This window comes from Seriola aureovittata, chromosome 17 (assembly GCF_021018895.1).
Source record: "Seriola aureovittata isolate HTS-2021-v1 ecotype China chromosome 17, ASM2101889v1, whole genome shotgun sequence".
Lineage (NCBI taxonomy): Eukaryota > Metazoa > Chordata > Actinopteri > Carangiformes > Carangidae > Seriola > Seriola aureovittata.
This window is the reverse complement of record NC_079380.1, coordinates 2159334-2171046: the sequence shown is the minus strand read 5'-3', so window position 1 is coordinate 2171046 and position 11713 is coordinate 2159334. Positions and strand designations below refer to the sequence as shown.

Genomic DNA, 11713 nt, shown 5'->3' with positions numbered 1-11713 from the left:
AGTCTGGTGTAGTTTGCAGCAGGGTCCACTAGAGGTCCTTCTAGACATGTCAGCTGTGGGGCCCCCCCCCCCCCCAATTCGGCTGAACCAGGTCAGACTCAGTAGGACGCTGGCTGCTGTACCTGACACTGACCCTGGACTACAGAACTCAGTTTCTCCTGAGTCTCTCAGTCCTGGATTTGTTCATGTCTCATCTGTCTCTGAAATGATCTGGGATGATTTTCTTCAATCTGTGAAAGTCAGCAACGCTTTGATTTCAGAAACCAGGTTGATCCTGATCCAGCGGTGAGGAGTGAGGCTGATTAAAGATCAATTAATATGATCAAAATATGTATTTGATTTATGGAAGAATAATCCACTAAATCAGATGAACATAGGGTCACATACTAACATATTCATACATTCACATTTCAGAGTAGTCTATGTTACATCTAATATTCATATGTAATGCTAAAGTGTATAATAATATACTATGATGTGTATAATATGATGTCAGATCAGCTGTTCATGTGCAAACTCATGAATGTTCATTCACACACAGTTTAACTGAGGTTTATAAAACAGAACCATGAAGTTCTACATGATGTTTTACAGAGAGGTTTCTTCACGGATCACAGTCCTGCTGCTGTAGAAAAATGGCTCCAGAATAATGAGAGACTTCATCTTTATTATCACCATGACAATCTGCAGATCAGATCACACCATGACAGCATCACTACAGTGAATGTAAAAAGCTCAGGGTAAAACCAAGTGAACATGTTCATGTGTATAATATTACAGGAACATAAGTGTCTGTTCTGAGAGAGCTGCAGTGAAGGGAGGAGAAGACACAGATCGGTCGAAATAACACGCCACTTGAAAATCCCCAAAATGCTGGAGGACCCTCACACGACCCCGTAACAATACAGAGACCACACGTCTTCTCAGAGCAACTTGTTATTTTAATGATGACGATCGAACATTCAGGACTGAAGTGAAGCAGGAGACGCTCACTTTCGAACAAGATTAACGTTCCTATCAGTGCTAGATCTCAATACGAGAAAAAAAAGAAATGAAAGGAGTTTTTAAACATGTTTAATGTTTTTAAAGATCATCTCAATTTAAAACATTTAAAAACAGTATTTGTACTTTTTTTTTTTTTAACAATGGCATCATTTCACCAATTTTTTAAGATAAACACAAAGCTTGTGCTACAGAAAATGGACCCAGTGAATAGCTCCCTAAGCTTAACATGTCCTATGATAACTATTAAATTCTACCGGTGAGGAAATGATTTGTTGGCCCACTTGAAATACCTTCACCCCAGCCGACACGTTTGGAACCACTGACTTACATTAAAACATAACATGAACCATGCAAAGTTAGTTTTAACTTCCACACAGCTCAGTGCAGTTTGACTGACACTGTGAAACCAGGTACATCTGATCTGTTCTTTGAGTTTATTCTAAATAAAATATATTAAAAAAAAAAGAACAATTAAACTATAAAAGTTCTCACAGTCAAGAGCAAAGAAGATATTTATACACAGACAATAAAGGTGAACCGTTCTGTATGTGTCTCTCATTGGTTTGAACTCACGCAGCCAAGCAGAAATTCAAAGTGCGTAACAGGAAATAAAAATGTTCTCATGCAGCACTGATGGTGTTTTATTTAGAAGAAAACACAGCTGAGGTGAGGATGAGAATAGACACACACACACACAAAATAAAAGAGTCAGTGAGCGGATGATAATCGAGCCTTAGCACAGCCCCCCCCAAACCTGTCCAGCGTCACTGTTGTGTCAAGACACTGGTACAAGGATTGGGAGTGACCAGACCAAGAGGGCATGAAAGGAGGATGTAAAAAAAAAACCTGTTGCTGGGTCTCTGAGTCCTGAAGAAGTCTTCTTTAGTTAGAACGCTTTAAATACTGCAGAACGTCTTTGATTCTCGTGTGAACAACTCACATCAAACACTAGATGAAGCAGAGACATGAAACACAGTCAGTTCTGACAGAGGGTTTCCTGCAGTGTAAAGTCAGTGTTGTTGTGTAGCATGCTCACCTCCTGCAGCTCAGTCACTTCCTCCTCCTGCAGAGTCTGCTCTCCTCTACCTCTCCTTTATCTACAGGCAGAGCTCCTGCCTTCTGCCCCCTTTGCCCCATCCTGCGCCACTGTCTGCCTACCCATAATCCTGATCCCTCTATCTATCCTCCTGTACTGCCCCTGCCCTCCCCCCCTCCCGCCTCCACCGTCACTCGGTCTCACCCCTAAACAATCACTGTTCATCAGAGCTGGGGCCAATAGGGACCCGGGCGGCAGGGTGAGGCACTTCCTCTGTGACAGGAAACGAACAACAAACACCAGAGACCATGAGCGGGGGGGGAGGGGGAGGGGGTTAATGAGACAGGGAGTGGGTAAAGAGATGCAGATGTTTGATGGCTCCAAGTAGTGCTGAGGTCAGGAAGAGGTCAAGACCAAGTGTCCATTGATTTCTCACATAAACCTGACTTGATTGATATATTGTCACACTATATGATTATCGTCAGACCCTCTGTCTGCTCATGCCACTGATGGACACACTCACTTCTGAGTCATGAGAACTGTCTCCAGAACTACAGCTACTCAGGTAGCTGGTCATCTGACAGGTGAACACATCCTGCATCAGACACACAAACAGCTCTGCAGCAACGTCGGTCTCACAACAACATTAACATAGAGAAAGTTAGTGTGGATGTGATTGTTCTCCACATAGAGAGACACAATCCTTTAATGGTTCCAGTACAAATCGACAGTACCGGTTCTGCTGAAGATTATGAGGCTTCAGCAGTGAGTTAGATCAAGGGGGATCTTCCAAAGTTCCAAAAGGAAATGAGCTCTTTGTGTTGTCTGAAGGTAAAGTGAGCAAAAAACTGAAGACACCAGCTTCATCGGACCTACTCAGACTGACGAGGCCTCGTGTTGGTTTAGGCTTGACCGTGGAACACATTTTTTGCACGGGACAAGGACGGTGGTTTTGGACTGTGGACTTCATCCTCTGTCTCTGACACTGGAATCACACGTGAGAACCTTTCTGCTCCACACCTGCTCGGACCCGTTTTCTGACCACTGGAATTCTCTGGATGGTTTTGTAACTTCTGCCTGACACACTCCGGATCTTACTGAATAAGTATGATGTCTCAGAGGTTTCTGACTGACAACAGATCCAGTTATGAACTGTCCAAAACCCATTAAAACAGTGAGCCTAGTGAGCCACACCGTTGCTCTGGGTGACACGTTCCTTCATCACCATGAACACAAAGATTGTGGTTTATCCTGATGCTGTCACCCACACATGTCCTGCTGCTGGAACACCTGGTTAAAGGCCCCCTGTGGCTGCGGCTCCTTCCCTGTGAGATTAGGGTTGGTTTCACTGCACACTGTGATGTGCAGGCCATTTCACTCTCATCAGCTGATGGAGCAAAGTTTGTCTCTGTGCTCACCTTTACTCTGACTTTAAAACGTGGACGAACCTGCAGGATTGTGATACGTCACAACCAGAGACAAGTTGTCACTGCGAACAATGCTGAGTGTTTTCTCAAGCTTTATTTATCTCAGGAAGAATCACACAGTGATCCCTGCAGCCATCAGCACTGTTAGAGGTTATTTGGTTGGATGTAGGTTGTGATGTCAGGTGACCGAGATTCAATGCCAGGTTAACATGTAATGCCAGCATTAAGAAGAAGGAAGAAAGAAAAGAAAGAGAAAGAAAGAAAGAAAGAAAGAAAGAAAAGAAAGAAAGAAGATCGATATCATTAAGTGTGATTAGTGTGGAGGACAGACATGTGCAGCAGGCGTCAGGATGGAGATGATGGAGGGGTGGAGGGGTGGAGGGGTGGAGGGCAGGGGGCTGATGGAGTGATAGTGATGGGCTCCTGTTCAAAGGGGCAGATAGCTGATAACTGCTGGGCGGGGTGTCTGTGGGGGATACTTGTTTATGAAAGAGGTCCAGTCCCACTTATTATCTGCCACAGCATCCTTCACCAGTCTCACCACATCATTAAATCCAGACTTTATGAACGGCGTCGCCATGGCGACCCAACAACCTGACTACATATGACCCTATATGGTCTGGACCTGAGATGATAAGTGTGGGGTCAGCGGGGAGTTTATCTGTGGCTCTTCCTTCATTTTTCTTATCACAGTTCATTTTCTCTCCGTTTGTTTGTTCCCATTCATTTTGTTGATGAAACTCCTTCGTCCCGCTGCAGAAGTAAAGCTTCTGCCTCCATTTCCACCAGGACACTGACAAACAAGGCCGTCGCTGCAGAACAAAGTTTGACCTGTTCTGGGGTCAGTTGCACAAACACCTTAAGTTAAGATTTTCCTTAAAGTCTGAGTTAAGGTTTCCTCAAAATACAAATAGTTGCACAAAACACCTTCAAATCTTGTTGTTAAAGTTTCCCTAAAATGTCCACTGTAGTATTTAAGGTTTCTTTCCCTTATCTTAGTGTTATAGTTCACTTGAATCCCTTGACTTTACAAAGGACCTTAGTGACAAAAAGTAAATAAAAAGACTAAAGGAGACACTGTTAAAGATGAAGAATTGATTTTACATCACAAGTGTGAGCAGCAGTCAGTTTATGATGGATCCTTCTACTTTCTGCAGCTTAAGGTTGCTCTGCGGTTTTATGCCACGTGATCTTTCGAGGTGTCACCTCAACCTTTTCCCTTACCTAAGGAAACCTTTTAAGAGATTCTGTGCAATGCCCTTAAGTGACCCCCTCCAGCTAAGGAGAAATAAAACCTTGAGTGTCAAAACTTGAGGTGTTTTTTGCAACTTGCCCCTGGTCTTTACTTACAGTAAAAAAAAGTTTATAAAAGTGTAGAAACAACTGAATGAAGCTTTTTACAGCAGCAGACATGTGTCAGCTCATTTCAGTGGTTGCATCTGTGAGTTGGAGCTTTATTTGCAGTGGGTGTAGGGATCTGCTAACAGGAAATCCACAGTCACATAGACAGGAAATGCTGCTGTTCACACACAGAAATAATCAAGTCATGCAAGGGGAAACAGAGTCGCTGCTACACATCACTGTTGGTTCAGGACAGGGTTCACTACAAACAGTATTGATCAGTTATTGATGTCCCCTCACAGATTCACGGCAAACACTTCGATTTACACAAACTGCAACAAGACAGCTGGAATATTTTAAACTGATGTAGTAAAAATTAAAACCTTCCAGCCAATAAAAACACGCTTTTTAAAGTCTAAATATTTCACTCTCAGTGTGTAAGGGTTCTGTGATTCAGGACCCCCAAAGCAGAACACAAGCCAGGGACTGAAGGGGAAATAAGTTCTTTATCGTAAGGGGAAGCTGAGCTGGGGATGAAGATGGGAGAAAGGAGGCTCAGGGGTTTGGGCAGGATGACGGATAGGGGGTAATGTCCGAGGGCAAATTTCCAGTGGAAAGGGATTGGGTTGCCTGCAGGCAGAGAGGGGGGAAATTGACTCCTCCATGGACAGTGCAGTAGTGGAAAGGGAGCCAGGCCGGGAGCCAAAGGTGACCGGATTCCAGCGAATAGGTGAGATCAGGACTGGAGTGGCAGACAAAAAACAGAGCTGGATGTGGCAAACCAGGTGGAAGCAGGATACTGAACCTGGGCCACAGGAAAAATCACACATCAAAAAAGTCCAAAGCTCTGAGATCCAAAAACCAGAGAAGGACATAGTGCAATACCACAATGTGGCGAAGAATGGTGAAGTGAACTTAAATACTGGTGCAGGATGAGGACCAGATCCTAGCACAGTGCTGGAGTCTCCTACAGAACACACTGTGTGTGATGCAGTGATACATAAATTATACCTTAAAGAAATGTAATGGAGAATCAACAGTTTGAGGTTTTTAAATAATCAGTATGATTATTTACTCACCAGTCAAAGTATCACTGAGTGTGGAATAATCCTTTAAACACCTGAACACACTGAATAAACAGAGCAGGGTTTGAAGGTCTTCTCAAAGACTGGTTCTCTCCTTGTAGTCCAGTTCTCAGTCCACTGACATTCAACACTGGCTGTGTTTATAAGATCATTCAGAGCATTGATGACAGTGAGCTTCACACTTCCTCTGATAAATCAACTCAAATCTCAGTATGTTAGCACAGGATAAGGATAAGGTCTGGGTCAGGTCCAGAAGGATTTGTGAGTGGAGTATTAAGACAGTTTATGTATCGGAAGTGATCATTTTCCAGTGATGATGGAAGAATAAATGTACAGACGTTATACAGGAACAGGAGTAACCGGAATCAAGACATTTTAATTACTGTAACAAATACCCTTTTCCCATTCATTTTCTTTAACATCAACCAGACACCTCATCCGCCTTCCCTGTAGTAGAGCTATAATTCCTCCATGTATTTCATTTACCGTACAAAATAGAGCTTTTCTTTCTCTGACAATTACCGTAAATTTCCATATATGAAATATACGTACATTAAAATACAAACATAAATGTAAAAACTATAAATAAAATTATAGAAACTGGAACAATTTTCATATATTGACACATACGTTTGTATGTATGTATAAATTAATATAATAGGACATATTGTTAACATGTTAACATGTACATATAGAAGTTTTACTGAGTATTTCATATCTGTTATAAACTTATATATTTGTATATCCAGAGGATGTTTTTATGTGATAATAATATCCCTTATAGTTACATATATGGCAACATCAGTCTTAATATAGGGACATATATGTCATATATTACATTTCTGTATGGGTAACTAAAGACAGGTATGGCAGGAAGAGAAGGAACCTACAGGGTACACCTGTGTACAACAGGAAGTGGGGTACAGGATAGACAGGAAGCTGCTGTGGATTCTGTAAAGGAGATATAATTAAACCATAGAACCAAATGAAGATTTTGTTATAATTAAAACTATAATTTAAGATTGATTTATTCGCCTATTGGTGTACAGAAGAACAGGGACAATATCATACCTCATACGCTACAGTAGGTGGCGGTATGTACTTTAGAACCAATGGCTGCAACCCGCCACGAAACCACACGAAGAAGAAAGGGGAGGCGGAAGCGGAAACAGGCGAAGACGAAGAGCAAACTTTGGCGGATTAAACACCTTTCTCCTTCAGGTAACGTTACACCGTGTAAACAGCTCTGCTGACAGACCCAGTCTCAGCTCGTGTCTGTCCCCGCTGAATACATTACACCTGTGTGTTTACGTTCAGCAGCTAATATTAGCACGTTAGCATCACTGCTCACAGCAACAATAACACCGCCATGTTTCCCTATGGTCCTTTAGATCAGCTGCTTTAACGAGACGATGACCCGGCACGGAAAGAACTGCACGGCAGGAGCTGTCTACACGTACCACGAGAAGAAGAAAGACACAGGTGAGAACCCTGGCGAGCCGGACAGGTGAGCCCCGGCTCAGTCCCTGGTGAGGGCCGGGACGGTCTCACAGCCACCCGAGCAGCAGCGACATGTAGCCGGTGTTGTGGACAGTAAACAGAGAAGTTTTGTGGTCAAACAGCTGCCGCACCTGTGTGTCAGTGGTCACATGTTTCACCTGTCACCTGTGTGTAAGATGATCCACACACTGTTGATACCTGTAAACACATTCCAGTCATCTCTGTTCGACATGCTGCTTCATCTGTCAGTGATCAATCAAATCCTTCAGGGACAGGAATCTACACACATGCTCTTTATGCCTTTTTTGAACTACCTGAACTACCTGAGCACTAACAGCAACTGTTTTCTTCATTGTCAACTTACATTAGTCAGTTCAAGTGTGCAGAGCTGGTCAGATCAGGCAGAGCAGTGAAATCAGCTGACGATTTATCACTGAGTGACACCTTCACACTGAGGCATAGTTTTCATTTGGCCATGATACAGAATTATTACAATATCTATCATAGTTGCTTCAAACAAGAAAGAAAGAAGGAAAGAAAGATGCCTGATCTTCTTGACCTGAACCCTAAATTGTTGATGACTGTTCCATTAGTGTGATGTATGAATGTGTCAAGTATTGTACAGCCCTTTGAGTGATCTCTAAGACTAGAGACGTTCTAAATAAGTGCAGTCCATTTACCATGTGAGTGTAACTGGGGCACCATGTGACCATGTTGTGTGTGTCTCTTCCGGCTCAGCGGCATCTGGTTACGGGACTCAGAGCATTCGATTGGGAAAAGACGCCATCAAAGACTTTGACTGCTGCTGCCTGTCCCTGCAGCCCTGTCAGAATCCTGTGGTCACGTATGTTCCTCTTTCTTACACACACAAAGGAACATACTGTATAACTTTATCATGTGACCATGTATATAACACACAATGTGTGTTGTTTCTGCTGCTGTCCTCAGTCCAGATGGATACCTCTATGAGAAACAGGCGATTCTTGAATACATCCTGCATCAGAAGACAGAAATCGCCAAAAAGATGAAGGTAAACACTGCAACCTCTGTTCACACAGGTGTTTCCATGGAGATTTAGTAGAGAGATCTGTCCACAGGGAAACACCTGAACTATATAAACAGTCAACATCTGCATCACAGCTACATCTGGTGAGGACAGAGATGGACAGCTGCTGATAACATTTGTATTTAATCAGCTGTGCTCTGTCACTGGCTACATCTACGTTTAACATGTGTGATCACAGACAGCCCATAGTGCCAAACGATGTCTGGACACCAACACACATCAAAACACTGTTTGACAAAATCAGGTTCATCAAGTGAAAGACAACAGTTGTGTTGTGTTTTCAGCCTCATTAAAATTTAAGCTGATCGATCACAGAGGACCGGCTCAGACCTGGTATTAAAATCTTTCTCAGCTGATCCGATCACAAGTGCTCAACTCTAAGTTCAGGTGTGAACGCACCAAAGACGCATTGAGGACACATTTGAGATCCAGTCACTCAGACCACATTCAGAGGAATGGCAATATTAATGTAATAAAATATAATAGAATTATTAATAGAATTTATAGAATAATTGATTATGAAATACAGAAAAAGGATAGCAATAGAATTATATACATATATACTCCCCCCCCTTCCTTTCTCTCTCTCCCTCTCTCTCACACACACAAGCACATTAACAATAACCCGTCTGTTGGCCTGTCGATTGGCTAAAAACAACAACACAGACCTGTTTATTTGCATATAAAGCAGGAAGTGAGATCCAATCACAAGTGGTCACTGGAGACTCATTTTAAATCCAGGTGTGAATTGATGAACTTAGAGCTGAGACAGATGTTAATACAGGTCTGAACAACCCTCTGGACAGCTGATGTCCATTTCCCCTGCCCACACTGCAACATTTTAAGATGAAGCACAGAAAAATATATTCATAACTGATAATAACGTGGATGTCAGTGTTTGTTGTTATTATCCACAGCTGACTCCCACCTGTGTGGATGTCGTCCATGTTGCTGAAACATGTTAATGTCTGAAGGAAATGTGTGTCTGTCTCTCCTCCTCGGACTCTTCAGGCCTATGAGAAGCAGAAACAGGCACAGAAGAGCAGCAGTCAGCTGGAGTCCAAGTCAGAGGAGAGAGAGAGGGTGGAGAGGTTTAAGACCAGGGAGAACAGCATCGTGTCCAAACCCATCAACCCGTTCACATCAGGTGCGTCTGTGCTGTTAGATCATGTCATTATAGAGCCGTGTGCAGAGCAGGTTTCCTGGTCCACACTGAGCTCTCTGCAGCGTCTCACACATCTAGTGGTTTTGTTTTTAACAGTGATCTGTGAAAGTAAATTTTCAGTGTGTAAACAGTAGAAACTGTTTCCCTCCTTCAGGTCAGAACAAAGGAGGAGAGAAGGTCAGGACTGACAACAGCTCAGCAGAACCATCTTCCTCCTCCTCCTCCTCTTCCACCTCCTCCTCCTCTACCTTTTCCTCCTCCTCCTCCTCCTCCTCTGCTACTTCAGCCTCCACCTCCAGCCAGGGTCTGCCCAGTTTCTGGATTCCCTCTCTGACACCGGAGGCCAAACCCACCCTGCTTAAGAAACCAGTGAGTGGCTGCTCCTGTTCAGTTTGATAATCTGTCAGTGTTGAAAAAGGGGAAACAAATCCATAATACTGTAACTGAGTCCTCTGACGTGTCAGTGCCAGCAGGGTGGTGATGTCATCTGATTTATACAAACAAGAAAGTAAGAAAAGGGACTAAGAATGTCATCAGTGCTCAGAGAAACCACAACAAAAATAGTTTGTGGATAAAGAATTTATTTAAGTAGATATTTAACAGCATCATCATTTGGATTATCATAGTAACAAATAACATTTTAAAGGTTGAAGGAGTTAGGAGAGAGTTAGCAGCTTCAAAAAAAAAAGTTAGATGTTTAGAAAAGGTACAAGAGGAATCAGTGTCTGAAAATGTGGCATGAAGATAAGCTAGCAGGGTATATATTATACAAAATTTAAAATGAACTTCCTTAGCCTTGTTTGATAAACAGTAGTCTGCTAGAGTCTGTTAGTTTAATCCCATCCAATATCAGTAAAGACTGTGTTATATTATTCTCACCATGACATAAAGGTAATTTTTCCTTGATTTTGTGCTGAGTAGGTGACTGATGACTTGTGATGTGATGCACCATACGATCAGGAGTCTGCACAGGGTGTTTTATTTTGCAAAAAATGTTCCTGTGTCTTACTTCCTGCCTGGTTTGATGACGGTGTGGTTGTTGTTGCCAGGTTCACCTGTTTGCTTTAAGTGTTGATGTCATGATGTCCTCTGTGTGTTTGTTTTGTGTGTCTGTCTGATTCATGCTGACTCTGTTTTAGACAGAGGGCGGGTCGACCCTGGGTCCAGACCTGGAGACCAGTTCACTGCCTTCATTTTAAAATGAAAACAATCTCCATCCAGACTAAAACACCTGAAAACACATACATACGTGGCCATTCATGTATATATGTTTGAGCCAGGAGAAGGGAGAAAATGTAGCAGAAGAGATTTGTTTTAAAACTAAAACAATAGTGTAGACGTAACCTCTGACTGTGTGACATCACTGCTTTAACACCTCCCCGTCTCTCCTCCCTCTGTGTGTCTGTCAGAGTAAGGCTGTGTTGTGCCCCATGTCAGGACGACCCATCAAGATGAATGAACTCATCACAGTGCGCTTCACCCCCCTGGACCCGAGCCTGGACCGAGTGGCTCTGCTCACCCGCCAGGTCTGTTAACATCAGCACCGTGTAGTGGTCAGTGTGAACCGGGACCCGGGTCTGACTGAGACACTGTCACCTGTCAGTACTGTGGTATAACCCTGTCCTCTGTCTTCAGGACAGGTATGTGTGCGCAGTAACCAGAGACATCCTGGCCAACAGTGTCCCCTGTGCTGTGCTGCGACACTCGTGAGTGTAAACACGTCTCACCTCTTACGGTCTGATGTGAAGTGTCTGTGTTAGGACTCTTGGTGACTGTCTCTGTCCTCTGCTCAGGGGGACTGTGGTGACTCAGGAGTGTGTGGAGAAGCTGATCAAGAAGGACATGATGGATCCTGTGTCGGGAGACAAACTGTCGGACAGAGACATCATTCCACTGCAGAGGGTGAGTGTGGAGAGCTGGGGAACCGGGGACTATTTACATTGACTTATCTGTCTGATGCTTTTATCCAGAGCCACATCACTGAATCTTCAGTGCAATAGGAGACCTCGGTGTAAGTTTTAAGTTCTACATCTGTGTAATTGGTGAAGAAGAGCCGTGAAAGTTCATAATAAGAGCTAGTTAGACATG

At 43.3% G+C, this 11713-nt stretch overlaps 1 protein-coding gene across 1 annotated transcript in view; it reads left to right on the top strand.

Annotated features, from left to right (window-relative positions):
* Positions 1 to 11713, top strand: part of nosip (nitric oxide synthase interacting protein) — a 70884-nt gene that overhangs the window by 58220 nt on the left and 951 nt on the right. Inside the window, exons 2-10 of the mRNA XM_056400656.1 lie at positions 7065 to 7115; positions 7286 to 7376; positions 8133 to 8238; positions 8343 to 8424; positions 9472 to 9607; positions 9780 to 9994; positions 11035 to 11151; positions 11261 to 11331; positions 11419 to 11527. Of these exons, the coding sequence (XP_056256631.1) occupies positions 7307 to 7376; positions 8133 to 8238; positions 8343 to 8424; positions 9472 to 9607; positions 9780 to 9994; positions 11035 to 11151; positions 11261 to 11331; positions 11419 to 11527 (906 nt within the window). The 5' untranslated portion in view covers positions 7065 to 7115; positions 7286 to 7306. The remainder of the gene's footprint in view (positions 1 to 7064; positions 7116 to 7285; positions 7377 to 8132; positions 8239 to 8342; positions 8425 to 9471; positions 9608 to 9779; positions 9995 to 11034; positions 11152 to 11260; positions 11332 to 11418; positions 11528 to 11713) is intronic.